This window comes from Trifolium pratense, linkage group LG7, assembly GCF_020283565.1.
Source record: "Trifolium pratense cultivar HEN17-A07 linkage group LG7, ARS_RC_1.1, whole genome shotgun sequence".
Taxonomy (NCBI): Eukaryota; Viridiplantae; Streptophyta; class Magnoliopsida; order Fabales; family Fabaceae; genus Trifolium; species Trifolium pratense.
Window position 1 is genome coordinate 46444014 of NC_060065.1, and position 27801 is coordinate 46471814.

Here is a 27801-nt window from a genome sequence, read left to right on the forward strand (position 1 = left end):
TGTTTTTAAAACTTTTGAAATATGTGGGGAATTGTTGGAAATTTTAAGTATATTTCAAAAGTTTATATTATATTGTGTCTAATGATTTTTAAATGAGAAAACCAAATATATATTTTATCATGAAATATATATTGTGTCTTATTTATCTAAATGGAAAATTTTGACTTAGTCTATACATTAGATATCTACTACTTCCTATTTTAACTCAATTAGCCGTTACTGTTACCGTTTTCTAATGCTAATTAATTGGGACATTATTGTTTTAATTGAGAATAAATAGCTTACTAATGCTTTGTTCTTATACATATATAAGCAGTACGGCCCATTCTTGTTAAGAGAAAAAACTTACTTTCATGGCTATATAAGGCTATCCGGGAAAACAAACTAAAGATATAATTTCAATGAGTGTCTGAGTTGCCTATCATATTGTCATTTCTTGTGTATTGATAGCCTCGACCGGTTGTATTATGGAGGAGTTGCACAATATTTGCGGATAATTTATTAGTTCAGTGATTACACGCCTCCAGTTAATTAGTTTCCAGCCATCCGCAACAACATTTCATCCATGTTACTCCATAAAGAATGGAATTTATGGAAAATTACAATACAAAGATAGGGTTTCATTGGGTTTCATTGGATGATTAATGTGGGTTTAATGTTGTTCGAGTTTGGGGATGAAGGGGTTTCTGGGTTGATTCGATGATGAATGGTGGGTTTGTTTGTAAAATGTTGTTAGGGTTTGTGAGGATTCGATGAAGAAATTCAAGAAGAAGCAAGAACATACCTAACAACATTTCGAACCCTAAACCCACCATCGATTTTACGATGAACCCTAGTTTAGGATGGATTTGATGATGAATCTACGAACTAACCCCACAAAATCTCGAATTTTATGATGAACAAAGTTGATGAATCTAAAGATTTGATTAATCATACCTGGTAGCAAGATTGGTGAAGGTTGTTGAAAAGTAGAAGTGCGAGCGTACGATTCGATGAGAGGTTCTTCTGAGAGTTGTGACTTGTGAGTGTAATTTTCAAAAATGAGAATAAATGTCTTTCTATTCTCGCTCTATTCTCTTTTAAATTCCTCAGTGATTGTAATAATTTTCCAAAATGAGAATAAATATCATTCTATTCTCGTTCTATTCTCTTTTAAATTTCTGTGAAGCCCCTTTACTTCAAAAAATTTCTGCCCCCTTTACTTCGATACTTTCTGATATACTTATCGGAAAAGTATCGACAATTAATATTATTCTTAAAAAAAATATAACTAATACGTGTCAGATACTTCTCTGAAACGCGTATCGGACAATTAATACTCTTTGATGATGGAAACATAAAAAAGAGACTGATACAATTTGTGTTTCCTCTTAATTATTTTAATTATTGAATGTTAGATTATGATGTTATCTTTCTCTTCCGTAACAAAAAAAAAAGATTATGATGTTATCAACTACTCTCTCAGGACACAAATATAAAAAAAAAAGTTTACTATATTACCCATATTTTATGATGAACAATGTTGATTAAAGATTTGATTAATCATACCTGGTAGCAAGATCAGTGAAGGTTGTTGAAAAGTAGAAGGAAGTGCGTGCGAGCGTGCGATTCGATGAGAGGTTCTTCTGAGAGTTGTGACTTGTGAGTGTAATTTTCCAAAATGAGAATAAATGTCGTTCTATTCTCGCTCTATTCTCTTTTAAATTCCTCGATGATTGTAATAATTTTCCAAAAGGAGAATAAATGTCGTTCTATTCTCGCTCTATTCTCTTTTAAATTTCTGTGAAGCCTCTAGAGCTGTCAAACTTCATGAAAAGTTTTTTTTGAATCCTACCATACAGGTGGGGTCAATCGAGCTAGCCTTGTCGCTTCGATTAAGCGTGTGTTCACTTCAGCCTGGTGGTCTTCTCCGGTTGTTAGGCCCAGCTCCCTTTTATATGTGGCACTAAGCCAAAGTTGCAAAAGTCAAAAAGGGCCATAGCAGAGGAACATGGCTCCATTATTTTCCTCGAGGTCATCGCTGGCAGATCCAAGAGCCTCATATAGGTTGGCCAAAATTAAGCTTCCTAACCCATAGTGGCATCCTTCATGAATTTGGGTAGTCATGGGAGTATCATACGCGTACCGGTACCCGGTACGTTCCCGGCACCGGTACTCTATCTAAAACGGAGTACCCGTGCAACATAGCTTTCAAGCCAAATGTTGATCCATCTTTGTCGCGCAGCTAACTCAAGTGCAAGAATCATTGCCATAAACTTAGTATGAAGGACTGGAGAATGGGGAAGGGTAGAAGCAAAACTCCCAATATGATTGGCATTATGATCGCGAAAAATACCTCCACAAACCGAGGAATTCTGCAAAAAGGATCCATCCGTGTTCGCTTTAATCCGCAACATGTTAGGAGAATTCCAAAGAACCATATGGATTGTAGGCGCATTTCTGAGGTGAATAGGGATCTGTAGATTATTGAGGATTAGAAGGTTCTCATGCAATTTTAATATACTACCATATTAAAATGTCAACGATTTTTCAAAGAAAATTGCCCATGACATGATATGGTTTTCTAATTAACCATTTACTAATTAACCTATTTTCACAAAATTGGTTTTGTCATAAATCCTATTTTGTTTTTTTATAAATAAATATGATTTTATTTGTTTTGGTTTCCAACCTACCATACGAGTAATTTAAAACAAATGTGAAAAATGAGAGGGGAAGTAAAAGGAAAAAACTAGGAAATTTTTTTTTTTCTACCCCAACAATCTTCATTCTACCCCAACATTTTTCTAAAAATACCCAATATACCCTTATTAAAAATTAATATATTTTAATTTTTTTTTTGTCGTATTATACTGTTCCGGTAGAATTTTCATCCTCCCAAAAAACTGTTCCGGTAAGTTAACTTTACCGGTACACTTTTTAAAAAGTGTTCCGGTATGTTAATATTACCAGTACACTTTTTAAAAAGTTTTCCGGTATGTTTATGTTACCGGTACACTTTTTAAAAAAGTGTACCGGTATGTTAATTCTACCGGTACACTTTTAAAAAGTGTTCCGGTATGCTATATTGTACACGGTGGTCATATGACTCATATCATACTAACTACACACATTCAACACAGATTTAGGGTAATTTTTGCCACATGTCAATCACACAATCATGCAGAAAAAATCCTAGCTGGACAAAATTCAAAAACTTTGCTTCTTCTGCCCAGCAATTTGAATTTCCTTTCCCTCCCTTTCATCTCATTGCTTGCTGGGCCAAAAACAACAGTCCAATCCATTAAGGCCCAAACAAGCCCGGTCCGATTTGTTGAAAACCATAAAAAATTGAATAAAAGCAAAATAGGACAGTGGAATGGATGAGCCGTCGTTTTCATTGTTCTGCGATGAAGAACTCCTCTTCTTCTTTTGGCTAACAATTTTGAAACCATTTTCACAACCAAAAAGTTTCAATTACTTATCGATGCAACATCTTCTTCTCACTCTGTCATCGCTAGAGAAATTTCATTTATAACCCTTCCCTCTATTCAAATCCTCCTCTAATTTCAGAAAAATTTGTGTTGTCTTTACATGAAGAAAACCCCAATGTTAAAAAATTTCCATTTTAATGATTCATTATTTGTTGATTTTGCAGGTTTGGTCAATATACATGCAGATTGGATTTCCCTCCAAAGGGATAAGATAAGAACAAGAGGTAAAAACAAATTTCGAATTTCACTTTCAATTTCTCCCGCCTTGGATATCAATAGATTTATTCATTTTATAATTGAAAATAGGGTTAGAGGGTTTGACTATTTAAGCATATATTCAGTGACGTGAATGTTATTTGTTTGATTTTGGGTATTTTATTTTTTACTTATTTGTTTTTCGATTTCAGTTTGTATTCTAATTTTCGATTCCACAAATTTGGCTTGCAGGTTTGAACTAAAAGGCAACAAGAATGTATTGGGGGAGTTTCACAGTGGCTTTATGAACAATGGAGAAAGAACTGGTGAGGGATGGTTAATTTGTTTCCTATTTCATTTATGCACCTTATTGAAAATGAACTAATATGCATCAGCTCTGTTTTGGAGGTTGTGGTTTAATTTCATGCCTTGAGTGATCATAACATGGTTTATTATTGAGAGTACTTTGTCCGTTAAAATGATTTGTATATATGGTATGATTTGCACCAGTGTATCTTATAATAAGATCTGAACCATGTCTTTCATAAACTTTATTACGGTTCCTTTTGCAGGTTCTACTAACCGAAATTAATTCAAGGTTTTTCATTTTACTTGAGAAGAGACTTTTGGTTGTGGAAAAAGGCTTTGCTACACCGCTGCCACAAATATCAGCTACAACTGCAGAAGTGAGAGATAATGGAGTTTGAATGGTCACATTTAGGTAAGTTGAACTTTTTTTGGCTTTGTCAGTTTATGTTAACCTCAAACAGTCACAAAGATGATCATTTGAATTCACATGGTTCAAGAAAACTCATTGATTGAAATGCTATATTGTTTTTTATATGTTGAATTAGAATTTTTTATAATATGGTTTTCTTGCTTTTTTATAATATATTGTTTTTGCATCAATACATTTTTTTCTTGGTGTTTGAAATTTGCAGAAGCATAAATTATTCAATATTTTTTATTATTTATTTATATAAGAATAGGACTACTGTGTTGTGAATGGTTTGTCTACTTTAACTCCATGCTTCGGGTTAAATTAGATGTGTTGAAGCTATAGTCTCATTTTGAATCAGCTCCTTATGTTTACAATGACTACCATATTTATTTATCTTTTTCCCAAGATACAATTCCTTTAATTATTAGTCATATCAAGTTTCTGTATTTTGAAATTTGGATTCAATCGTATAAGCATTGAACTGAAACTTGCAATGTTTCAGACTCATTGTGCCTAATTTAATGTTTCCTAATATTGTGTTTCTATTTTGAGTAAATGGTTTTATGTGTTGTGTATCATGGTTTGTTTTAGTTTGTGACTTTTGGTTCTTGGTTTGCAGGTAGTTTTATTTACAAGTGAAATCATTTGAGTGAGTTGTGTTTTAAAGGTAGTGTACATCTTCGTGTTAAGTTATTTTTTTTATTATAACATGGAGGACAAATTTTGAGGTTTTGAATCAGGTTATAGTTTGCCTTTTGTATATTTGTATATTTAATTTAAGTTTTACATGTTAAATCAAATTGAGTATGTACAATTTATTCTATTTTTATTATCTTCATAAGCATAATGATTTATGTCTACATTAGGTAAATATATTGTTCCATAAAGTATCTATGTCACAGGTTGAAAAATGAAACTTTTTTCTATTTGCCTCTTTCATCTGTGACTCAAAATGTTGGACTACATGAATGTCTACTGAAATTAGACGTGCCTAAAATACATTGACCAAACCGACTTATTTTTAATTTTGTCAACAAAGAGCTTTTTATCATGAGTCTACTGACATGACAAAACTTGCTTATGAATTTTAATTTGGTATTCATGATATGGAAAATATTAAAGTTTCAGTTTACTATTAATTTGAAACGGATATGTGATTTATTGGATAGAGAAGTTCAATTTTAAGCCCTGAATGTAAACATACGTGTTTACTATGTGTTGATATGTCTTTTCATATAAGCTATTAATATCCAAACTGGAGAGAAGGTGGCTGTTAAGGTGGTATGTGATGTTATCAACTCTCATTTGGCTCCTTCATGAATGTAAGCATACGTGCTATTTTTTGACACCCTCATTGTCTAAGATTGCAGGTTTGAGTTCAAAGGATGGTAACTAAAAAGATGATGGAGCAAAATTAACATGTTTCCTTTGAGCACGCGTATTATTGTGAGTAAAATATGTTACATTCCTCATTCTCTGACATTGATATAGTAAACTTTTATGACTGTTAGCATTTTAATACATAGATAAATCATTGAAATCTAAATTTGCTCTATCTCATCCAATTTTCATTGTAAGTTTGGAATGTGCATCAACTTTGTTCTTTGTGTGCTTTGAGAATTAAGATTACTCTTTGCTTAGTTTTGTGATATTGTTGCAGTTGGTAATATTCAAGCTTCTATTAACAATCATCTATGTTTGGCTAATATCTATATCTATTGTATGATATTCAAAATGTGATTGGGGATTTAAAAGATAGGATTAATTAGATTTTCTTTGTTTATTCTGTTCTGTTCATTTTATATGGAGACAAATACTCAACTTTTGAACCGATTTTACATTCCTCTATAATCTCATTTTTCTGCTCCTCCTGGTTTTTGTTTTTAGGAAATCAATGTGGTATGGTTCCCAATCAAAATCAATATGTATTATATATCATAGAATAAAATTAATTTTAGTTTTCAAATAACACATGATTGAATCCTTAAGAAGTATCGCAGAATTGAAAGTACTGGATTAAAAGTATAGTAAAATTATAATTTTAGCCATACTACTTCAGCTATCTGATATCATTAAGCTGAAAAAGTTATACCAATTCAATTCCTTATTTTTAGACCTGATATATGATATTATTTTTCCTTGGTACTCACATCTAACAAACTATTACATGTAGGACCAAATTTGTGTCACTGTTGCAACAATCTCACATATCAGAGCATCAGCCAATGAATGGTTCTTTACTGGCTACACTGAGTGCATCAAACAAACTTATCTTGCAGTCAAGCATCTGTTTGAATGTAAAGATGGTCATGGCACTGAGGATCCAAATATCAGGTAGGTTAAATATGCCTAATTACTAAATTATATCTTATTTTTTTATACATAATGCCAAGCAAATTTTCTCACTATATTAAGTATGTTTGTGTTTCTCCTTCTCCTTTTACAAAGACGGCGACAGGAAATATCAGAGGCTGCTGCTGCTCACGAATCTGAGGAAAAGGTATGCCATTTTTAATGATCAAAACAACTATCCATTTCCTTCCTAATGTGATGATAATTATGCATGTCTGAGAAAATGTTCATTTTCCTGCCATATTTGAGAAGATAACAGTGATTGTATTTTATAGGTTTGTTTTGTGAGAATTTCAAAATGCCCATTTATGATTTTTTTTTTTTTTGAGTTTTGGTTTGATGGTTTGCTTTGTGACAATTTTAGTTGCTGTTAATTTCATGGTTTTGTTATTTATAAGCCTAAGAAAATTAAGAACTTTCATATTTCAGATATATGTTGCTTGATTGAAGGTTTATAAAGGAAGATCATGCCAATATATAACAGAGGCATATTAGATTTTTTAGTTACTTGAAAGTCTCCATAAATTAAGAACTCTTGCTTCAATAGTTTATGTGTGTCTCTTTGATTTGAGTAATGGAGATTTTGGTTTTGCATTTTATTATTAAAATAATGTTGATGTTTTGGTTCACCAGTTCATCCATGAATGACTTATTTTAGACTGCATTGTGGTTGTTTTTATTGACTGTATCTATGTTTTTCCTTAACTCAGGTGTCTGCTATACCCTTTACTGGTGGTTTTTTTGTTGTTATAAGTGTAGGTGCTGCCAGAACCAGGCGTGGGTTTGTTGCGAGCAATCCTCCGGTATACAATTGTCTTTCTTGGCCGCATCTCATAAGGTCCTTGCTCAGTGAAGTCGGGTCAGAAGCGTTTCTGTTTCTGTTTCTGTTTGTCTGATATTATCTTGTGGCGGGACGCGAGATCCTAAGAAGACTATGTATTAGGAGGTTCTTCTTTTTCTTGCTTTTGCGCTAATGCCTTGTGAGCATGTCCTTCTTGCCTGCTTATTTTTCCTTGCCGAATTGGAGTTCTATTATTGTGAAAGGAGATGCTTCTATTGGATGGATGGCAGGCCTCTTAGAAAAGAGCAGGTATGCCAAAAGAGGCTTTGCTTCAGTAGTGAAGTTTGTTGAGGTTTTGATCTTGAGTTTGGTTTTGCATTTGAAGAGGCCTTGCTTTTGGTTTTGTATCAGTTTTTTAACCTGTTCTATGCTGTCAGTGGTGTTAATAATGATGAAAGTTTATTAGTGTTGGTTTGGAATGGCATCAGTTGCAGAGCCTATCAATCTGAGTTAGTGCTTTTATTTCTTTTAGTCTTGGTGTTTGTTTCCTGGTATCTCAGTTTAGATTTTCCAAAAGATTGGTGTACTAGATCATAGTTGAATTGGAGGTCGTTGTAATCATGGAGTATTCTTTGTAATCAGGGTTATTGTGTTGAGTAGTGATTTTAGCATACCTTGTGCCTAAGTCACTCATTAATAAATTTTTGCATTTTCAAATAAAATATAATCAAGTAATTTGCTCCTCTATTTTGTAACTCTTTATTGTTCAATTCTTATAACATATGAGGTTATAGTATATTCTATTGTTCAATTTTGTCACTCTTTATTGTTCAATTCTTATAACACGGGAGGCTATAGTATATACTATTGATAGTATATATAAATAAATCATGTAATCAAGTAATTCGTTCCTCTATTCCGTGTCTTTTCATTGTATAGTTAGTAGTTAAAATTTTTGTCACTCTTTATTGTGCAATTCTTATAACACATGTGACAATAGTATAGACTATTGTTCAATTTTTGTCAATAATTATTGTTCAATTCTTATAACACGAGAGATTATAATATAGACTATTGATATTATATATAAATAAATCCTATAATTAAGTAATTTATTTCTCTTTTCTGTGCCCTTTTATTGTAAAGTTAGTATTTAAATTTTTTATTGTTCAATTTTTATAACACGGGAGGTTATAGTATATACTATTGATATTATATATAAATAAATCATAAGTAATTATGTTTGATGTATTGTATTTTATTATGTTTTTCAGTTCGAACTCTATCTACATTAATTATCTTGATGATACTCTTAAGTTATTGTTTGTTTGTTGGTTTATGTTTTAACTATAACAACAATTATATTATTACATGTTTTTATTATATGGTTGTGTTATGTTAACAACCAATTGTCTAAATGCTGTATTTAATCAGATAATACAATCATCCTCGCCCGTGCGTTGCACGGGTTCCTAACTAGTCTAGCACAAACAGCAGAAACAGCATCAGTATTAGCATTCTCAGGAAGAACAAATTTCCTCATAAACTTTCCAACCCTTCGCTCCATTCTCAAATACTTAACACCTTCTTTCTCTTCTTCCCTCTTCCTCTCACCACTTATCACAAGAACATTGTCATCTTCAACCTGAACCTTTATGTCACCAGATTTCAACCCCGGCATATCAATCACAAACAAGTACGAATTCGGATATTCCTTCACGTCCGCCGGAGTAGCAGCCATTTCCTTTGCGTCTCTCACGTAGCACCATGTCGGAGCATTGTGTGATGCCTTGTCGGAAGAAGTTTCGTCTGAAATATCCATCAGAGAATGAAGAACTGGATGAGAATCCAAACCCATTAATCTGAAATCCATTATTGATAAAGCTTTTTCTTCTTTGATGAAAAGTGATTTTCAATGTTGTGAATGAGTTGCTATGATTGGAGTATTTAAAAGGTGAGAATTGAGAAAGAAAAAACTTGAAGGTTCTAGCTAGTTCCGTAATAAATGAAATATGTTCTGCGTTAGAAACTTCTAGTAGTTTCGGGAACGACTCAATAAAAATTGAATAGAAGCATCGATAAGAATTAACATACCTACCGGTAACATAAACATACCAGAAAACTTTTTAAAAGTGTACCGGTAATATTAACATACCGGAACACGTTTTAAAAAGTGTACCGGTAAAGTTAACTTACCGGTAACGATAAATACTTACCGGAACAGTTTTTTGGGAGGATGAAAATTCTACCGGAATAGTATAATACGACAAAAAAAAAATTAAAATATATTAATTTTTAATAAGGGTATATTGGGTATTTTTAGAAAAATGTTGGGGTAGAATGAAGATTGTTGGGGTAGAAAAAAAAATTTCAAAAACTAGCTACCCTTATTTCCTAAACAAATGTGAATCCTATTTTAGTCTGCCCTCATTTAGTCTTACACCCCCACATTTGTCATAAATCCTTTTTTTTTATAATATAATTCATATATCCTAATATCGACCCTCACTATTTTCACAAAAATATATATTCCGGATATTTCAATTAAAAAATAGGGAATTTCAAAATTTCCACTTATAAAAAAATTGAAACATAAATCTATAAAAAAAGAAAAGAAGCTTGTGTTGGCTTATTAAAAAAATTGAAGCTATTTAAAAAAAATTTCCACATATAATTATTTACTTCAAATTTGATCTATTTAAGAGATTGATCTCTCCTAACAAATATTTTTCAATACACTCATGCCAACTTTGATATATAATTGTATATTGCTAATTACAGTAGTAAAGTTAGAAAAGTCATTTTGGAACATAAGCTTCTAGCAGCAACAAAACAGAACAAAAGGATGGATACACATAAGCTTCAAACCAATTTTTAACATCCAAAGTATCACGATTGTTACTAGTTAGATCTATGAGTTACTTTTACACAAATAAGCTAAGCATCGTTTTCCTTAGATGTTAAATAAAAATTCATGGAATTGGTCGTGTCTTAAAAAGAGAACTTAATCATCGAAGGATAACAATGTACCAAATGAATTTTGTATTTGAATTTAATAAAACCACATTAAAAAAATATAGAATTAAAGTATTTTCCCTTCGATACTAGACTCTCAATCTCAAATTCTAACGGTTGTTATTAATTTTTAAATCAAAATTGCACAAACTTTGAATGAATGGATGAATGATGAATGATGCAAAGAGAGATGCAATGTGGGTCACTGTTAAAGACTGGGAGAAAGGGAATGTGGGAAAGAGACAGTAAAAATTCTAATATGGGCACAATCCCAAATATTTTATCTTAGGCACACTTACAACAAAGGTAAAATATTAAAGAGAAAATGATTAGAATAATGTTGATCGATGTGATTATTTTATTTTTCTAAAAGGTTATTTTTTAATTCTAAAAGGTTATTTTTTAATTCAAAAATATATTTTAAAAGTAAATGAGGTGTCAAAATACTATTGGATGATGGTGTAATGTGTGTTTGCACTATCTGTGCACCACAATTAATCTCATATTTTCTATCTTTTAATTTTAGTTCCTATAAATATATTTACTTTTATTTTTAATTTAATCCCTCTAAAAATATTCGTTTAGTAATGGTCCTCATAAAAAAAATTATCCACATTTTTAACTTCCATTAACGGAAGGTGACGTGGAAATGCCACGTATATTTTTATTTTTTATTTTGTTCCCACTCCACATTTATAATTGTGTGTAACATCCCACTCCACATTTATAATTGTGTGTAACATGAATTTAACAATTTTTAAAAAGATATTAAACGGTGAAATTACCAAATTATCCTTGATTCCCACCTAATTTCCAGCAACATGGAGTTTAACTTTTGCAACAATGAAGAAAACAAGAGTGGCAAAGAAGTCTCCGTCTCCACCTCACTCCTTTGTTGCCGCTCACTTCACTTTGGATTTGGATCCTCTCCAATTTTTTCTCTCGGATTGGTCATATGGTAGTAACCTCTTTATAATTTACCAACCATTTGATTAAGAAAATGAAAACAAAGAAACAACATGAGAAAAAAATTGAAGAGTATCCAAATCCCTCTACCTTTCTCACCTCTTCAGAGTTTCACAGTCATAAGAGTATCCACAATGGAGCACTCCATTTTTGAGTACTTAAATGGTCCCACATAGACACATCATCAATTTATTATTTTTTTAATAATAGTACTTAATAGGTACTCAACCCCTCCAATGGAGCATTTCTTAAAAAGTTCTAAAATGGGTCCCATCAATAACTCCACATCATTAAAATTTGAAATTTAATTTAAAATAATATTGCCAAATTAAATTTTTTTGAATATATTAAATAAAGTGGGTCCCATAAAAGAAGAGAGAGAGAGTTCTTATATTAGAAGTGGTACCTATTAGGTACTAAAATATTTTGTGCTCCAATGGTATTACCTAATAAGTACCATGAGTACCTAATAGGTACTACACCATTGGAGATGGTCTAAGACGGAGTTACATATAACTATTTATTATTTATTATTGCATTTAATACCAAACTACTACTAAAAAAACACATTTGCTTAGTGTCCCTATGTTGCATCAATTTATTTATTACTACTATAAGGTTAGAGTATCCATAATAGAGCTCCACAACTTTGAGTACTTAATTTGATCCCACGTATACACATCACTCATATTATTTTTTTAATAATAGTACCTAATAAGTATTTAATCATTCCAACCCAACACCTCTTAAAAAGTTTTAAATGAGTCTCACTAATAACTCTATATTTCATCAATAATTCTACATCTTTATAAGTGGGTCTCACAAAAATATATTATAATATGAGGAGAGAGAAAGTGTCTATTTAAGATGCAGGTACTCAATGGGTATTGCTCCAATGGTACTGGTAGTACCTAATAAGTACCTAATAGGTACTACCATTGGAGATCGTCTTAGGTGCGCAATTTATTGAATTTAATACCGTACTTTTATTTTTCTTAGATACTAAATTGAGTCTCGCAATTTCTCTCAAACTAAAATGAATTGTCACTCAATAGTAAATAATAAATTACACCAATTACCTAACCCAAAAAAAAAAATTTTACACCAATTATCACTCTAAGCATATACTACATGAGCAACATCATTGTTAATTAGTCAAGTTGAAATGTAAATAATGCACACAGATATGAGTATGACTAGAAAATTATTGGTGTATAAACTTGTTTGAACAGTTTTCACAAGCAAATTATCAGTGGAAAGCTGCAACTTCTTCTCTGAAGTGTTTGAGCAGGTTATCGATACTCATAATGCTATGGTCTGCCTTATCCCTGACTTGTACACTCACCTGGAGCAATGAAAAACTCTTAGCTTCTTATTCAGAATAAAAAGACTCATCGAAAGATGGCAACAATATTTTTTTTGAACAAGCGATGGCAACAATATTAAACAAGTCTTAATATAGTTAACTTCTTAAAACATAGATGATACTCCTATTCTGATGATACTTCCTAAGATAATGATCTGGATAGAATTAGAAAGCCTATTAAGATTAATAGATGATACTTCCCTATTCTGAATGAGTCCAACCTTCCATCAATTTATTGGTCTAAGTTTAGCCAAGCATTATTGTGCTCGATTCCAGTCTTACATCAAATTTAAAGATGTAAATTCAGCAATTTTAACAAAGCTTTATAAGCAAAGTAAAAGCTTTGTTTGGAGAATAGGTCAAGGATATATTTGTTTCAATCTCATACTCTATTTTATATTTTGAACTTTAATGTTGTATGCGTTAAAACATTGAAAAGCTATCGACATTATTCAGACACATAAATACAACTATTCGTGCTCAACAGTTAAAATAAGGTGAATTCTTTGGTACACATATTATGTGGATATGCACCGGTACATTTGTTGAGGTGGATGACTCTGATTGGTTTACAAATAGTATTTATTAATTTTTCTATATTAAATACTATTTGTGAACCAATCACAATCATCCACCTAAGCCGTGTACCGGTACGTATCCACATAATATGTGTACCGGAGTGTTCACCTTAAAATAATCAACAAGTTTGCTTGCGCGCACGCACTCATTAAAAAATTTGATTGACTACAAACCCTATGTCAAACACAACTATATGCCCTGTTATTATAGCAAGGAAAGGGAAGAGGCTAATTTGGCAACAACCCTATCAGAGTTAAATTTAAAAACAATTAATTCATCAGATTAGTGAAAATAGGAAGAACCTGTCCAGTATTAGCTTCCTCTTCTCCAACAACCAAGATGTAATTGTATTGTGCTAACTGAGCTTCTTGTGCCTACAGATTTATTTCAACCTTAGATTCGTTTACAATAAAAGTGTTCTAAATAAAAACGTGTTGCCGCTAAAAGGTTGTGATACCTTCTTCTGAATCTTCATATCAGTTGTAATAGCATCTACTTGATACCCTGCTAGATGGATCTGATCACGTACCTAGAAAGTTGCAGAACAATAGTATGTTATAGACATAATTACCTTATATTAAAGTTGACTCAAAACAATTTTAGCTATGGTATAAAACAAGATTAGATTTTAATAACCTTGGTCTTGAAATATTATTATGCTATAATAAATATGAAAATTGTCTTTTAGCAATTATAAATTAAAAAAAAATCCATATTGAGTATTGGTCGGTGGTACCTTTAGTGTAATGGTTTAAAACGAAAGAGAGTGTGCTAAAACTAAAGAAGGTGAATAACTATAAATAAGAAGTGTACGAGGCAGTGTGATGCAGTTTTGAATTGAAGGTAATTAGCTTTAAGTATGGCATATTGCTCTTATGAGTTCATGAATGGGTTCTGACTATGACACCAACAAACAATAGAGAGTCGGAGCTATGTACCTGCATTGCATAAGCATGTGATTTCTCGGACACAGGGCACACAATTGCTTGACGAGGACTGAGCCAGAAGGGCCATTTACCCTTGTAGTGCTCTAAAAGTATGGCAAACATGCTTTCCACAGATCCTAGAATGGATCTGTGTATCATAACAGGTCTCTCAATTTTGGCTTCATCCTCGGTAGAGAATTCTAACTTAAACCTATTAGGAAGCAGAAAGTCAAGCTGCAAGCAGACAATTTATCCAATGATCAGTAAAAAAAAATTAACAACTTAATCATATGAATGCAAGTCAAGAGAAACAATCTAAACCTGTAGAGTACCACATTGAAATTTCCTATTCAATGAATCATATACACCAATGTCTATCTTTGGTCCATAGAATGCACCATCGTCTTTATTCACCTAGAGAGTTTTACTCAAAAGATAAGCACAATAAAGATCTATGCAAGTATAATAACATAAAAATAGGTTTCATCAGAATTACAACTATAGATTTGAATCAACATCTTACAGCTCACATTAAAAACCTCTAGAATACCTGCCATGGCTTGCCAAACTCATCCAAAGCTTCCCTGAGAGCATTTTCAGCCATCTCCCACTTTTCAATATCTACAAGGCATTTCGCTGGCCTCTATTGAAGGGGAAATAAATAACTGAGTTACTAAATAAATTATAACAATTACTATTAGCAATGTGTATTTATGTATCAAAAGAGAAGAAGCTACCAAGCTTAGATAATGATCAATATTCCCTACACTAATCAATAGAATTCCAATCTCAAAATACAACATGCATCTCCTATTGCTCTCAAGGTAAAATTAAGACCCTGCTGTTCTTGGAGATTTAGGTGTAAATCCAAAGAGGGTTAAGGGACATAGGGTTGCAGCGAAAGCAACATAGGACTCGTGAAAATCCACCTGCGATAAACTTGCAATCCCATGAGTTGCAGTGAAACTCACAATTTCACTGCGGTCTTCAGCCATGATCGCAGCACGAGCAGAGGTGTTTTGATTGCTATCAATCTCTGAAGAGAAGGAAATAACAAAAGGAAAGGCTCCCAAACGTCAATGATCCCTAGCCCCAAAACTATTTGATTATCACTTTCCTATATATAACAAACATCTCTTATTTTTTGCTACCACCCTTCCCTTGCTCACATTTCCTGTCTAACGTAAAAATTAGGGTCCTTAAAAGATCAATACAAGCATCGGTTGGCCAAAACACCTTTTCTTTTGCTGGAAACCAAGATAAGGAAGGGAAATAATTTCCTTCTTTATATCATATGAGCATCAGGGCTAAGTGACGGGTATTGAAAATAATAAAGAGCAAAAGCATACCGTTGAAAGTTTCAGTTCATACGTGAAACCAAATATTTGATAGACATCATCTATGAAATTCAAGGCTTTCTTGACTTCATCTTTTATCTGTAAAATGAATTGAAAAAATAATTTAAGCTTCAGCTCAAAAAATATTTCTAAAAATTATGTGGCATAAATTTACATTCAACACACCTGGGACTCCCTGCAGAAAATGTGTGCATCATCCTGTCAAATACACAAAAGCAAAGGACATAAATAATACAAAACTTTAATGCTCCTCCGGTTGTAATTGTACCAAACCTTTAGATAAATGAAAACATAATCATGATAGAAGAAAAATTGAAAATTTGTTTACACTGCAATTTGCATTCACTCCAAAATAGTGATAAGATGAGCAAACCATTGTAGGTGTGCAAACATAATCCCTAGTTTGTATAAAAACTAAACATTTCCAAGACACGTAGCATTGTTTCCGCACCAAGTTACAACATTAAATTATCAAGATTAAAAAGGCGCAGTTTTAATTCCCATATGAGATTTTTGTTTTTCCTAGTATTCATTGTGTCTGTACCTTTCACTTACATGAATGTGATCCCTAGTTTAATAAACAAAAGCAAATGCCTGACTAAGCAGCGTGCACGCTGGTAAGAGTCAAATATGATGGAATTGAGATATCAACAAACCCCATTGTAAATCCAGTTCCCGTCACCAAAGTGCATGTTATTTTTCAGGCTCACCCACCCAGCCCAACCCCCCCCCCCCCCCCCCCAAAAAAAAGTGAGTTTGAATATAGTGTTCACTTTCAAAGCAGCAACATTAAATTGCAGGTCAAAAGCAAAAGCCATCATCACCAATCTACATTTTGAGCATGCCAAGACAAGAAAGTCATTTTGGACACCGAGACGTTTATTTTATTGTTCTTAAATATAGCAAAAGAGAAAGGTGTACCTTTTGAAATCTCCTAGCATGTGTCAATCCACTCAAGGCACCACTGGCCTCATTACTATGCAAAACCCCAAAATCAGCAAAACGAATCGGAAGCTCTGCAAAATAATAAAAATGTGGTGATTACATTTCATTTGAATATATCCACTCAACCAAAATCTATTCAAACTATACACTCAATTACTTACAAATTGGAAACTAAATTATCTCTACCTCCCATATGTAAGGACCCCCAGAATTGAATACAAATGAACGAACAATTTTATTAAAAGATTGAAAAAGGAAAGAAGGAAATTGGAGAGATCTCTCCTCCAAGGGTTTCCTCTTCACAATAGAGTGACCACTCTATTCACAAATGTTTACGATATTCAATGCTACCCTTCTCTATCACTATATTCCCTATTTATACAAATACTTCTCTACCTAAACAAATAACTATTGTTTCCTATTCTAGATCCTAATACCATTAACCCAATGTTATAAATTTTTAGTCCATTTGAATTCAATTTGGGACATAGATGATGGAGCTCTATATGCCAAAATGATATTATGTGGGAATAGTACAGCTTGAAAATAAAGCACCCAGTTGTGCTATATATGTGAATATGTAAAGATGATTCCATATAAAATCACACCAGACAGGTATTTTTCAATGTAGGCAAAATCAATTAATTATACAAGAAGCTCAAACAAGTGCATTATCCCGATTTTAACAATAGATAAACTATGAACCAACTCAGCCACAACGAGTATGAATACAAAAGATGCCATATGAAGGCATACATTTATGTAAATGAAAATTACCTCTATATGATCGAACCTTGTGCTTAAACACCAAGCAGTGCCCTGGGCAATTCATTGGTTTCAATCCAAACTCTTGTTTGTCAATCTAAAACATCCGATGGTTAGATGACTTATTGCGTGCAAAATAAAAACTTATTCAAACGGTGAAAGGAGAAAAGATAGTAAAACTGTAAAGGTGACAATGAAACTGTAAATTATTATTTACTAATTGAACTTAGACCATTTTTTTTCATTAAACTTAGACTATGTTGTTGCATCTGATGAAAAAATTACCTGTAAGACAAACATATCCTCTTTATTTGATTTCGCTTGTGCCCATAAATCCATGTTGAAGACATTAGGCGTTATAACCTGATCATTCCAAGCCATTGAGCATTTGGAAAAAATTGTTTTTAGTAATATCAAGAAACTTCTACAGTAAACCTTTACCTCTTGATAACCTCTGTTCCAGTATTGATTTCGAATTAAGTCCATGAGTTTGTTGTAGATATGTGCGCCGTGTGGAAGAAAAAAACAGCTTCCCGGGCTAACATAAACAAGCAGACCAAGAGTCAGCAGTAAGAAAAACTAACTAAATTCTACAATGAGACAAGAATAAACTAACTATACCAATACCTCCACTCATGTTGAATAATAAGCTCTTGTTTCACACCCAAAACAGTGTGATCATACTTTTTAGCCTCTTCAAGCCCATGGAAAGATTCCTGAAATCAAATGATGAAGTTGTAATAAACCAAATGGCATGGCCACAATCCTACCACTTGATCACAGAGATTCATTTATTAAATACAAATAAGTTGTCCAATTTCAACCTGAAGAATAATGGACCAGTGGACCACCACATTACTTAACAGTTCCTAATCCCAATGTCTGAAAAATCAAACTGGTCTTTAAGTAAAAAAATCACTTAAATCTTTTAGGGTGGTTTGTTTCAGATTATCTTTCTTAAAAAAATCACTTAATCTTTTTTTGTAAGTAACCTAGTGGCTAGAAAGATAAGTGGAGTGTCAGGGTTGGAACCCCACCTCCTGCGTATATAATAACGCCATGTCCCTACCAACAGACAAATCACTTAAATTTTACAAAGGAGTTGTTTACCATAGATTTCGCGAGCAACATGCAAAGGAGTTGTTTGCAGCAACCGCAGATTCAGATGAGGAGGAATGGTAAATGAAGTGAAGAAGAACAATCGACGCGTACGGAAGAAGGTATTTAGGGTTTTGAGTGTGATGATGATAATGTTGTTAAGTTACTTATAAATCATGGCTCGCCATTGGCTTAAGGGAGTGTTTGGTTTAGAAGAGGGTGGCAAGCAATTAGTCCGGGAAAGTATAAGATTTTTCCATCATGGTCCAAGTGAGTCTCCACCATTGATTATTTATTTAAATTTTTTTTTTTGGTTTAATGATTATATTTATTTAATTGATTAGTATTTATTTAAGGCTGATCAATTTGTTCGTGGAAATTCTGGAGTTTTTGGTTTTCATCCTGTATCTTTTTTTGTTTTAAAATAGTTCTTGAATGTTCAAATCTATTTGGTTTTAGTCTCTAACATTAAATGCCGTTACAAAATTGATGATGTGTCAAATAGAGGTTGACGTGACGATGTGTGACATGACAAACAATGATGATGTGCAAATAATGATGTCCAGTCATCCACTTAGAGGGACCAAATTCAAAAATAAAATTGCAGAGAGAGATTAAAACCAAAAAACGAAATTAAACCAAAAAATAGACTCATATTTTTCTAAATCCAAAAATTTGTGTTGAATGTAATAAAACGATATTTTCTTCTTCTTTCTTCTCTCTAATCTAAAATTCCATAAAACTCTTTAACCAACAAAAAATTGAGTTTCTTATGCACCATTTATTTTGATTTAATCAAAAGACCATATTAATTTAGTAATCACCATCTTCAAAATTTGACATGAATTTTTAATCAAACAACTTTATATATTGTAAAATTTGAGTTCCATTATATCCTCAAATGTCAACCAAAAAATTCACAAACTTTTAAGATAAAATTACTCGTTTTTAGTCTCTTTTTTTTTCTTTTGAATCTCTCAAATCGCATCTATTAAAACTTGTTTTGCAATTTATTTATTTTTTTGGATACATGTTTTGCAATTTATGGGTTCATGTAAATATGAGTCAATTTATGAGTTTAGAGAAAAAAAAATAAAATAAAAATATGTTTTTGGATGTAATTTTGTTTTTTTGGATTTGGTCCCTCTAAGTGAATGACTGTGCATCATCATTGAAATGTCATCCTCGTTTGCCATGTTTATTTTTGGATTTGGTCCCTCTAAGTGAATGACTGTGCATCATCATTGACACGTCATCCTCATTTGCCATGTTACACGGTGCCACATCAGCCTCTGTTTGCCACGTCATCTAACATTAGGGACTAAAACCAAAAGGATATACACATTCAGGGACTATTTCAAAAAAAAAAAAAATACACGGACGAAAACCAAAAACTTGTGAACTTGCAGGGACAAATTGATCATTTAAGCCTTTATTTAATTTACAGTTTGTTTCGATAGATTTAGAAAAAAAGAGAGAAATAAGGAAGAAAAATATGACAAAAAAATAGATATTTAGCGGCAGCTTGTTGACAGTCAAACACACCCTAAATAGATACTATCATGAGGTTAAATTAGAAAATATAGTAGTGTTTGATTAAAAAAATTACACTAAACAGAGTCCTCGAACACTTGTTAAGCATATTAAAAATAGAAGTTAATGTTTTTTTAGGAAGATAACTTTTTATGATTTTAATGTATCAAATGCGTAAGTTTTACAATTGTAAACCAAAAAAATTATGGACAGACACACCAATAACATAATTTTGGATTTGGGATCCAAAATTTTATTACTTAAAATAAAGTAAAATGACTCGAAATAATGAATAAATATATCTATCTATTTATTATTTCGAGTCATTCTACTTCATATTTAGATATTCACTACTAATTAGTTACACATTTATGTTACCTATTCATAAACTTGTTTTTAAGAAAAAAACGGATTTGCTAAAAGTCAAGGACTTGCATTTCGTGGATAACATGGATTATTATTTATATAAATGACTCTATTTTAGGCGGGAGAGGGGGTTGCAAAGGGGTAACTCGAGCAGAAGTTGATGAAAAGAATATATTTAAGAATATATTTTTATTTAAGAATATATTTTTTAAGGATTACAGTTGAATCGTTGGACTGACACATTTTGTTAGTAAAAGTTCAACATATAACGCCAACCTCAATGATCCTTCTTTTTTTTTTGTTTACAATGAGTGGGAATCGAACCCATGACCTATAACATACTAGCCAAACCCCTCACCACTAGACCAAACCTAGTGACTTTCAATATATGTTACTAATTTCATAGGTTATACAACACATCCTATAAGATCTTGTATAAGTAATTAAGCTCTACTTTAATGCCTATAGTTTGAGTTTATGTCACACAAACAAAACTAAATTAAGGTAAATCTGCAGGAACAGCTTTAAATACTGAAACAGAAATTTACACAAAGCTCTCAAGAATTTTGGTCTTATTACAGTAATGAAACACCAAGTGAGCTTTGTAGTTAATCATATTCAAGCTCCTTATACATAAGCCAAACTCATTTAACAGGAACAGCCACACATAATACTTAAAAGTACAATAATAATAATTATAATGTAATAAAGCTGATAGTGACCTAAAAAATGTTGGATTAGGATATGAGAGAGATGCCAGAAATCAGTAAATCATCAGCCAAAACCTTGTTTGCAGCCTCAGAGGGATGAAAACCATCCCAAAATACATATTCAGTAGCATTGGCACATGTTCCTATGGAGTCCTTATTGCACAATATAGATGTCTCTAGCAATCCAGTTCCACAACAAGCTCTCCTTGCTTCTACAAATCCTGTAAAATAGAGCAGTGTATTCAACATAGAAAATTATTCATAAGATTGATTAATGTATGATTAATTTTAATTTCACTGTTTTTCCCTTATAAAATCATTCAAAATATGCAACAAATTGAAAACAAGACAATACTTCATCCAACCACTATTATAAGCAAAAAATCACTTTTTAGATTGATTGAAAAACTAATGTATTTGATCTATAATGGCTCTGTTGGGATTTCAAATAAGCTAGCTTATTTTCAAATGCTATTTGAAGTAGCTTATGAGCTTATAGCTTATAGTTTACTATTTTTTCTTCCAATTTTATCTCTATCATCTTACTTGAAAAAAATTAAATATTAATTAAACATATTTTTTTTTATGTCATTTCATACTTATAAGCTAGTTCAGCTGCTAATTTGACCAAACACTACAAATTCAACCAGCTAGCTTATTCGTTATAAGTCATCTGTTATTCGCTATTTTTTACCAAACAAAGCCAATATAGACCATATACATCTGTTTTCCAATGAATCAAAAAAGTGATTTTTTGGTAATAGTAGTCCGGAGTAATTTTTACAATTAAAAGCAAAAACATGAAATGAAAACAGAAAACAACTTCTCAAATCAAACAATAAGTTTACTAGTTTACCATTTTCACTAGGCTTAGTGACAAGGTCATGGAGAGGTTGGTAGATATCAAGAACAGCCAATGTGAGGTTACTAAGCACTTTTTGCAAGTTCTGAGATGTGATGTTTAGCTTATTATTGAAGTTAACAGCATCATTATTTAGTCTGTCCACACATTGATTGCTATGAGAGCCAAAGAGAGTAACGGCTGCTGGCAGACAACCCAATGGAGGTAATGTTGTCACACCAATTTTCCTTACCCCAAGTGCATATAAATTCTGTAACATACATGTTTGAAAATGATAAATCAGTTAAGTTATTTGGCAAAGAAAGTTTAATTATAAGTTGCTAAAGACATACCTGAATGAAAATGACATAATGTTGCAAGAGAATATCTGAGAATTGATCAGCAGTGTAGACTTTGTAAAGTAGAGGATTTATGTAATAATTCTGAACAAAGTCACTGCTTCCAGCACTAATAAGATGTATAGCCCTAGATATAATTGATGAAGCATTTGTTTTCCCTGCAACTCCCACCAATATATTCTGGCATTCTTTATAGTGTTCTAGCTGTTGGTCCAATGAAATTGCATGCTAGATCCAAAGAAACAAACAAAAGAAAAAATCGTCACTAATCAATATGATCAAAGTAAAGTAGGAAGAATCACGGTTCGATCTCCCGCAACTGCGATCGAGAGGGGTTTGGAACCACTTGATGTCAGATTAGGCGGTACAGTGGACCGCATACTGGTGGTGGAAACAAAAAAAGTAAAGTAGAAAAAAAAGAAAGGGTTCTTTTAGTTTTGAAGTTGGAAAAAATAGTTACATATAGTTTGGCTGTAGGTTCATAGTAACCAGAAGCACCAGATGCAAAGTTGGCACCATTCAAGAGGTTGTTTCCTTTGTCCTGTAAGTTGAGATATGCTGGTGGATAAGTAGTAAATCCAAGGTTTTCAGCTGCAGTAATAGAACAAACAATAATATGAGTGATGTGATAGGAAAAAGAGAGATTTTCTTCTCACCTCCCTGGAAGTTCTCGTTCGGCCCTGGAAATTTCAAAAATACCCCTTCGCTACTTAAGTAGCGAACACAGGGGGCGCATAATATGGGAAAAACACATTTCACCTTATAAAATAGAGGTGAAGGAAGAGGGAGAAATACAAAAATATAAGATTTTATAAGCGAACTGTTTTTTCCCCAATTTTTGCTATTTACACACCCGCATCCTACGTTGCGAGGGGGTAGTATTGGAAATCCTGGGGCGCATGTGAGACTCAGGGGGCGCAAGAAAAAAGAATCAAAAAGAAATTCGTTATCTTATTCTATTAAGCGTGAATACTAGACGTTTAGACACAACACTAACATTCACATGTTGACAATGATAATAATTTAAAAAAATTTAAAAATTAAATATGACTACATGTGCATGTATGTGACCGACATATTTTAGAAATTGAATGTAATCATAATAGTGCCGGACACTGTATACACATGTAATCTAAAATGTCGTTTTTTCATAGATTTTCTTAAATCTAAAATTTGAGGAAGGAGAAAAAAAAATACCTGTAAAATCTGCTGCAAGTTTTCCATTACAAAACCTCCCTGTTGGCATGTTATTCTTGAAGTCTCTTCCATAAGGAGGGAAATTTGATTTAACAATTGTTTCTAAGTTATTGTTATTTCCTGCATCAACAACAGAGTCACCAAATATGAACAATGCAGGGACAAGAGGTTGTCCTTTAGTCACATTGAACACTACAATCAGAAGCAAAAAAGTCAAGAAATAAGTTGAATGTTTCATGTTTCTTGTTTCAAATTTTCTTCAGCAATGAGCTTTTTTAGAGAGAAAGAGAAGGGTTTAGTGTATTGGGAAGTGATGATCTGAGGAAAAGGTGGTCTTGTGCATTTAAGGTGTAACCTGCAGTGTGTAGCAAAGGTTGTAGTTTCGATGATGTTATAAATGCTTCAACCTTAGAGTTAAAGCTTCAGCTTCACTGTGAAAATGTGCACAAGTCAAAATAGAAAAATCAGTGATGATTTGTTTAATTATGTTTGGCGAATTTGGAAAGTGATTGCATGCTTTCATTATTCTAGGTAACTATAAATTGACAACTGGATGTGCTAATAAAGAACCTTTTTGTGGTAACAAACAATAGTTTTCTGGTGTAGTATTCTATTTAAGAGATTAATTTTGGCTCTCACCTCGGGGTTAGTGTTGTTGTTATCAAGTGGTTTCAGTCATCTCTCAATCGCAGTTGTGAGGATCGAACCGTGGTCTTCCCTATCAAGTTCAGCGTCAATATTTAAGAAATTAATTTGTATACACCTACCTAAAACATTTTTAAATATACATTGATTCAAATACCACATTTTAAAGTTAATTTATTTTAAAAAGAAATCAATTTATGAAAATTAATCTCTTTATTTATTTAATATGTGTCTATATTTCTAAAATATGAATAGAAATGTGTTCAACTGAGTTCTCATCTTACACTCTATGAAACTTGTTTGGGTTATATCTCAAGATTCGAAGAATACTTCCTATTCTTACATTGGCAATGAGTTTTGTCATGAATACGTCAGAATTATGGTGATTTACCGTGATTTTATATAAGCTATACTTTATAGTTTTTAAAAAAAATCGGTGAATTATCGTGATTCTGACTTATTCACCTGATATCAAATATAGGGTAAAAATGGCATTGGGTAAAAAGAACACTTGGTGTAAAAATCTCACTTAAAATGGTTTTGTCCTTTTTACATTATGAAACCATGTGAAAATTTGAAAATCTTCATGAAAAAATTTAGGAATTTATATAAATCACTTAATAAAATACGAAAAATGTTAACATGTTAACATGACCCATAAAATATTTGAGGGGAAGAGTTTTCACCAAGAATCAAACTCAAATTCTTCCGAACAATTCATCTTAGAGGGAGCTCACTAATCACTTGAATCCAATATCTTAGTTTTATCCAACCAATTTTAGTTTGGAGTAATAAATAACCTTAGTTGTAACCACATTAATTTTTATTTTTTTGAAAGGGGTGTAACCATATTAATGTCACTTAATTTTATGGAAATGTTACCAGTAAGTCAAATGGAATTATTTTAGAATGTCTTTAGATACAAGATACCCTTTATAATTTAGTCACAAAAAAGAAAAAAATAAATAAATAAATAAAAAGAAAGATACCTCTGATAGCATACATAATTAAAGAGAGCTAAGGTATGGTTGAATGTAGTTTTCATCATACAATAAGCTTACTCTAATTTGAGAAGCAAATAAATGACATAATTTTAGATTATTCTCTTCTTTTTTTGTTTTGTCTGTATATTCTTAGTCTATTCTATAAATTTCCAAAACTTAAAAATTGACCAACATTTATATACTGGTAACAAATGATGATGGTTACAAACTATACTCTTGTACGCGTTGTACTGAGTTGTCACAACTTCATCAACAAGCATGTTTTATAAAGTGTTCGGTTATATATATTTCAATTAAGTGCTTATTCAGTAGTATAAGTTATAAAATTAACCTTGTTCCAAAAAAAAGTTATAAAATTAACCAACTCGCTTATAATAAAATGAATCATTTGAAGTTTTATATATGCCTAAAAAAAACTTTTACACTAACAAATCTCTTACAATATGATCGGTTACCATACCAACTAAGTTTTTTTTTTTTGAAAACTTGGTATCCGGCCTTAGGACCGACTAATTCAAGGGGACCAATCCCACCGCCCACTTGCGAGGGCCCCATTTAAAGCCAAAGTTTTATTTTTTGCTCTGTATGGACTTAGCCCACCGAAATTGGCACCAGTGGGAATCGAACCTGAGACCTTGAGAGGAGCATACTCCAAGGGCTCAAGGCAACACCACTCGACCAACCCCAAGTGGGTTTACCAACTAAGTTATTGAACTCAAGTGGTTAATGAACTCTTCTTAAAAAATAATCTTTAGGAAAAATTTTGAGTTTAATTTCCAAAACAAACTATTTTTAACTAGACTTTACTTAATTCTCAACAGAACTCTGAATTACGGTGGAACATTCTCCTAGAAAACGGAGAGTAATTTTGCGACACAGGTTAAAAAATTATTAATTGATACTAGTTTTTCTTTTTATAAAGAACTAGGTATAGTTAGACATTAAAACTGAAAAGCTAAAGCATTTAGAGATATAAAATGGAAGTAGTTATGACTTTGCATCTTAGCTTCAATGCACTTTTTCAATCACGATTACTACTACTATGTATGGTCAACATTTTGTATTCATAAAAATCATAAAAATTTGGCCAACTCTACTATAATGCTACAGGATTAGATTTTTTTTTAAAAAAAAATTCAGCTCATGTAAATTGTAGTTCATTATTTGATATTTTTCTAGTTGTAATGTTGAGTCTTTTATGAGAACACTAATTGCCTAACTTATGGGCAACTGCTTAGTGTTTCTTGTTACTTTAGGTTTTAAGGTGAGGAGGGATTTAGAAATTCAGAGGTAAGATACTATGTCGTGAGTGAGGTTCAACCCACATCCACTAATAGCATCTTTGATGGTCTTTTTTTTTAGCTTTTTTTAAAAAAAAATCAAATGTATTATTTGCGTGCAACCTCTCGAGGTAATTGAGATCTATTTAAAGAGTTAAGTTCTCTCAACAAATGTTTTTTCATACGCACCGGATGATCGAACCTAGGACAAAATAGTTAAGAGATTCTAATATTTACGACTTGTGTCACACTGTGTTGATTAGGAATTTATTTTTAATTTCACACCTACCAATATGCAGTCTCTACGATGTAAAATATTTTTTTATATAATCAAATAATAATAAAGATATTGTAAGTTACTTCACATATTTTCATGCTACCCACTTTATCGCGTCAAATTTTTTCAACAAGAGAAAAAAACAAAGAACTAGTTCATCATTCTATTTGTGGTAGGGTGTTGCCAACCTAGTTGAGATTTCATGGACCGTCATAGCTATTTTGAATTTCTCAACGATAAGTGTATCCAGGTCCAAGCTGATAAAAAGTCCAAACCATATATCTGCTACTTATGATGGCGAGTAGGACTCTTCCTTAAGGCGAGACCTACTCAGATGAGGACAAGTATGAGCCAAAATATCTAATTAAGCTGATCAGTATTAGGGGTGTGACGACGAAAAAGGGGGGAAGGAGTTGAGGAAATGAGAGGAGTGGAGCTCTGTCTCAATCCATGTATTCACTATCCACAAATATTCAAAAACCCTAAAGTCTGCTCTTGCTTATCGCTAGCCTTATACTACCATAAATTTTACGTGAGAACACCTCCTCTTCATCTTTTACACCTCATGAATTTATAAAAAGAAAAATACTATTTACAGCGAGTGGAAAACTCGCGAGTCCCATTGCTACGTGTCTTCTATCCAACAACAATTTGTTGACTTCCATATTTTCTACTAACCATACGTGAATTCTGCCACTCTCTTGCTTTTCATTGGCTTGTTTTTGCTTCGTGATTCTTTCGTGAATTATTTTTTGCTATAAATAGCAATGCTGAAAAGAAAAAAAAATCATCATTCTATGAAACTCACTTAAATACACTCTCATTAGAGATTTTGTAATTTTCTAACAATGTATTGTTGGATAATCTTTTCTTTTTTGGTCAAATAACCTAGTGACTAGAATACAAACTAACACAGAAATCCTAATATATCTATAAGAAATAAAATGAACTTCTAAGTAGTCCAAAAATGATTGTTCAAATATCATTTCTCTTCTATAATTATGTTACATGCACTCTACATATCCACTATCTAAAAAATTCAATAAATT

General features: G+C 32.2%; 4 protein-coding genes across 29 annotated transcripts; 1 reads left to right on the forward strand and 3 right to left on the reverse strand.

Moving 5' to 3' along the window:
- Nucleotides 1-3342: 3342 nt before the first annotated feature.
- Nucleotides 3343-8269, forward strand: LOC123898610. Of its 25 annotated transcripts, none has more exons than XR_006805368.1 (9): nt 3349-3697; nt 3921-3994; nt 4241-4389; nt 5009-5056; nt 5630-5670; nt 5753-5835; nt 6563-6723; nt 6838-6889; nt 7496-8269. XR_006805368.1 is itself a non-coding variant. In XM_045949609.1 (8 exons), the coding sequence occupies exons 5-8, from the start codon at nt 5809-5811 to the stop codon at nt 7635-7637; spliced, it is 426 nt and encodes a 141-aa protein (XP_045805565.1). In that variant the 5' UTR covers nt 3349-3697; nt 3921-3994; nt 4241-4389; nt 5009-5056; nt 5753-5808; the 3' UTR covers nt 7638-8269. The 25 variants fall into 25 exon arrangements, 9 of the variants coding, with proteins under 9 accessions (XP_045805565.1, XP_045805564.1, XP_045805566.1 ...); XR_006805369.1 differs by having other exon boundaries at nt 5760-5835; XR_006805372.1 differs by having other exon boundaries at nt 5760-5835; nt 7501-8269.
- Nucleotides 8270-8948: 679 nt separating this feature from the next.
- On the reverse strand, nt 8949-9459 carry LOC123896518 (17.9 kDa class II heat shock protein-like). The gene has a single exon (XM_045946894.1). The coding sequence runs from the start codon at nt 9393-9395 to the stop codon at nt 8949-8951; it is 447 nt and encodes a 148-aa protein (XP_045802850.1). The 5' UTR covers nt 9396-9459.
- Nucleotides 9460-12583: 3124 nt separating this feature from the next.
- LOC123898612 (threonine--tRNA ligase, mitochondrial 1-like) lies at nt 12584-18803 on the reverse strand. 2 transcript variants are annotated; one of them, XM_045949619.1, is made up of 14 exons: nt 18553-18803; nt 18070-18158; nt 17884-17980; nt 17728-17805; nt 17455-17539; nt 16654-16748; nt 15898-15930; nt 15724-15810; nt 14925-15017; nt 14696-14788; nt 14387-14608; nt 13906-13977; nt 13751-13822; nt 12584-12848 (listed from the first exon to the last, which is right to left on the reverse strand). In XM_045949619.1, the coding sequence occupies exons 1-14, from the start codon at nt 18571-18573 to the stop codon at nt 12753-12755; spliced, it is 1233 nt and encodes a 410-aa protein (XP_045805575.1). In that variant the 5' UTR covers nt 18574-18803; the 3' UTR covers nt 12584-12752. The 2 variants fall into 2 exon arrangements, with proteins under 2 accessions (XP_045805575.1, XP_045805576.1); XM_045949620.1 differs by having other exon boundaries at nt 13751-13824; nt 13911-13977; nt 18553-18781.
- A 2191-nt stretch (nt 18804-20994) lies between these two features.
- Nucleotides 20995-23924, reverse strand: LOC123898614 (GDSL esterase/lipase At5g22810-like). Its single transcript, XM_045949621.1, has 5 exons — nt 23547-23924; nt 22810-22940; nt 22344-22577; nt 22006-22261; nt 20995-21370 (listed from the first exon to the last, which is right to left on the reverse strand). The coding sequence occupies exons 1-5, from the start codon at nt 23782-23784 to the stop codon at nt 21177-21179; spliced, it is 1053 nt and encodes a 350-aa protein (XP_045805577.1). The 5' UTR covers nt 23785-23924; the 3' UTR covers nt 20995-21176.
- Nucleotides 23925-27801: the final 3877 nt, after the last annotated feature.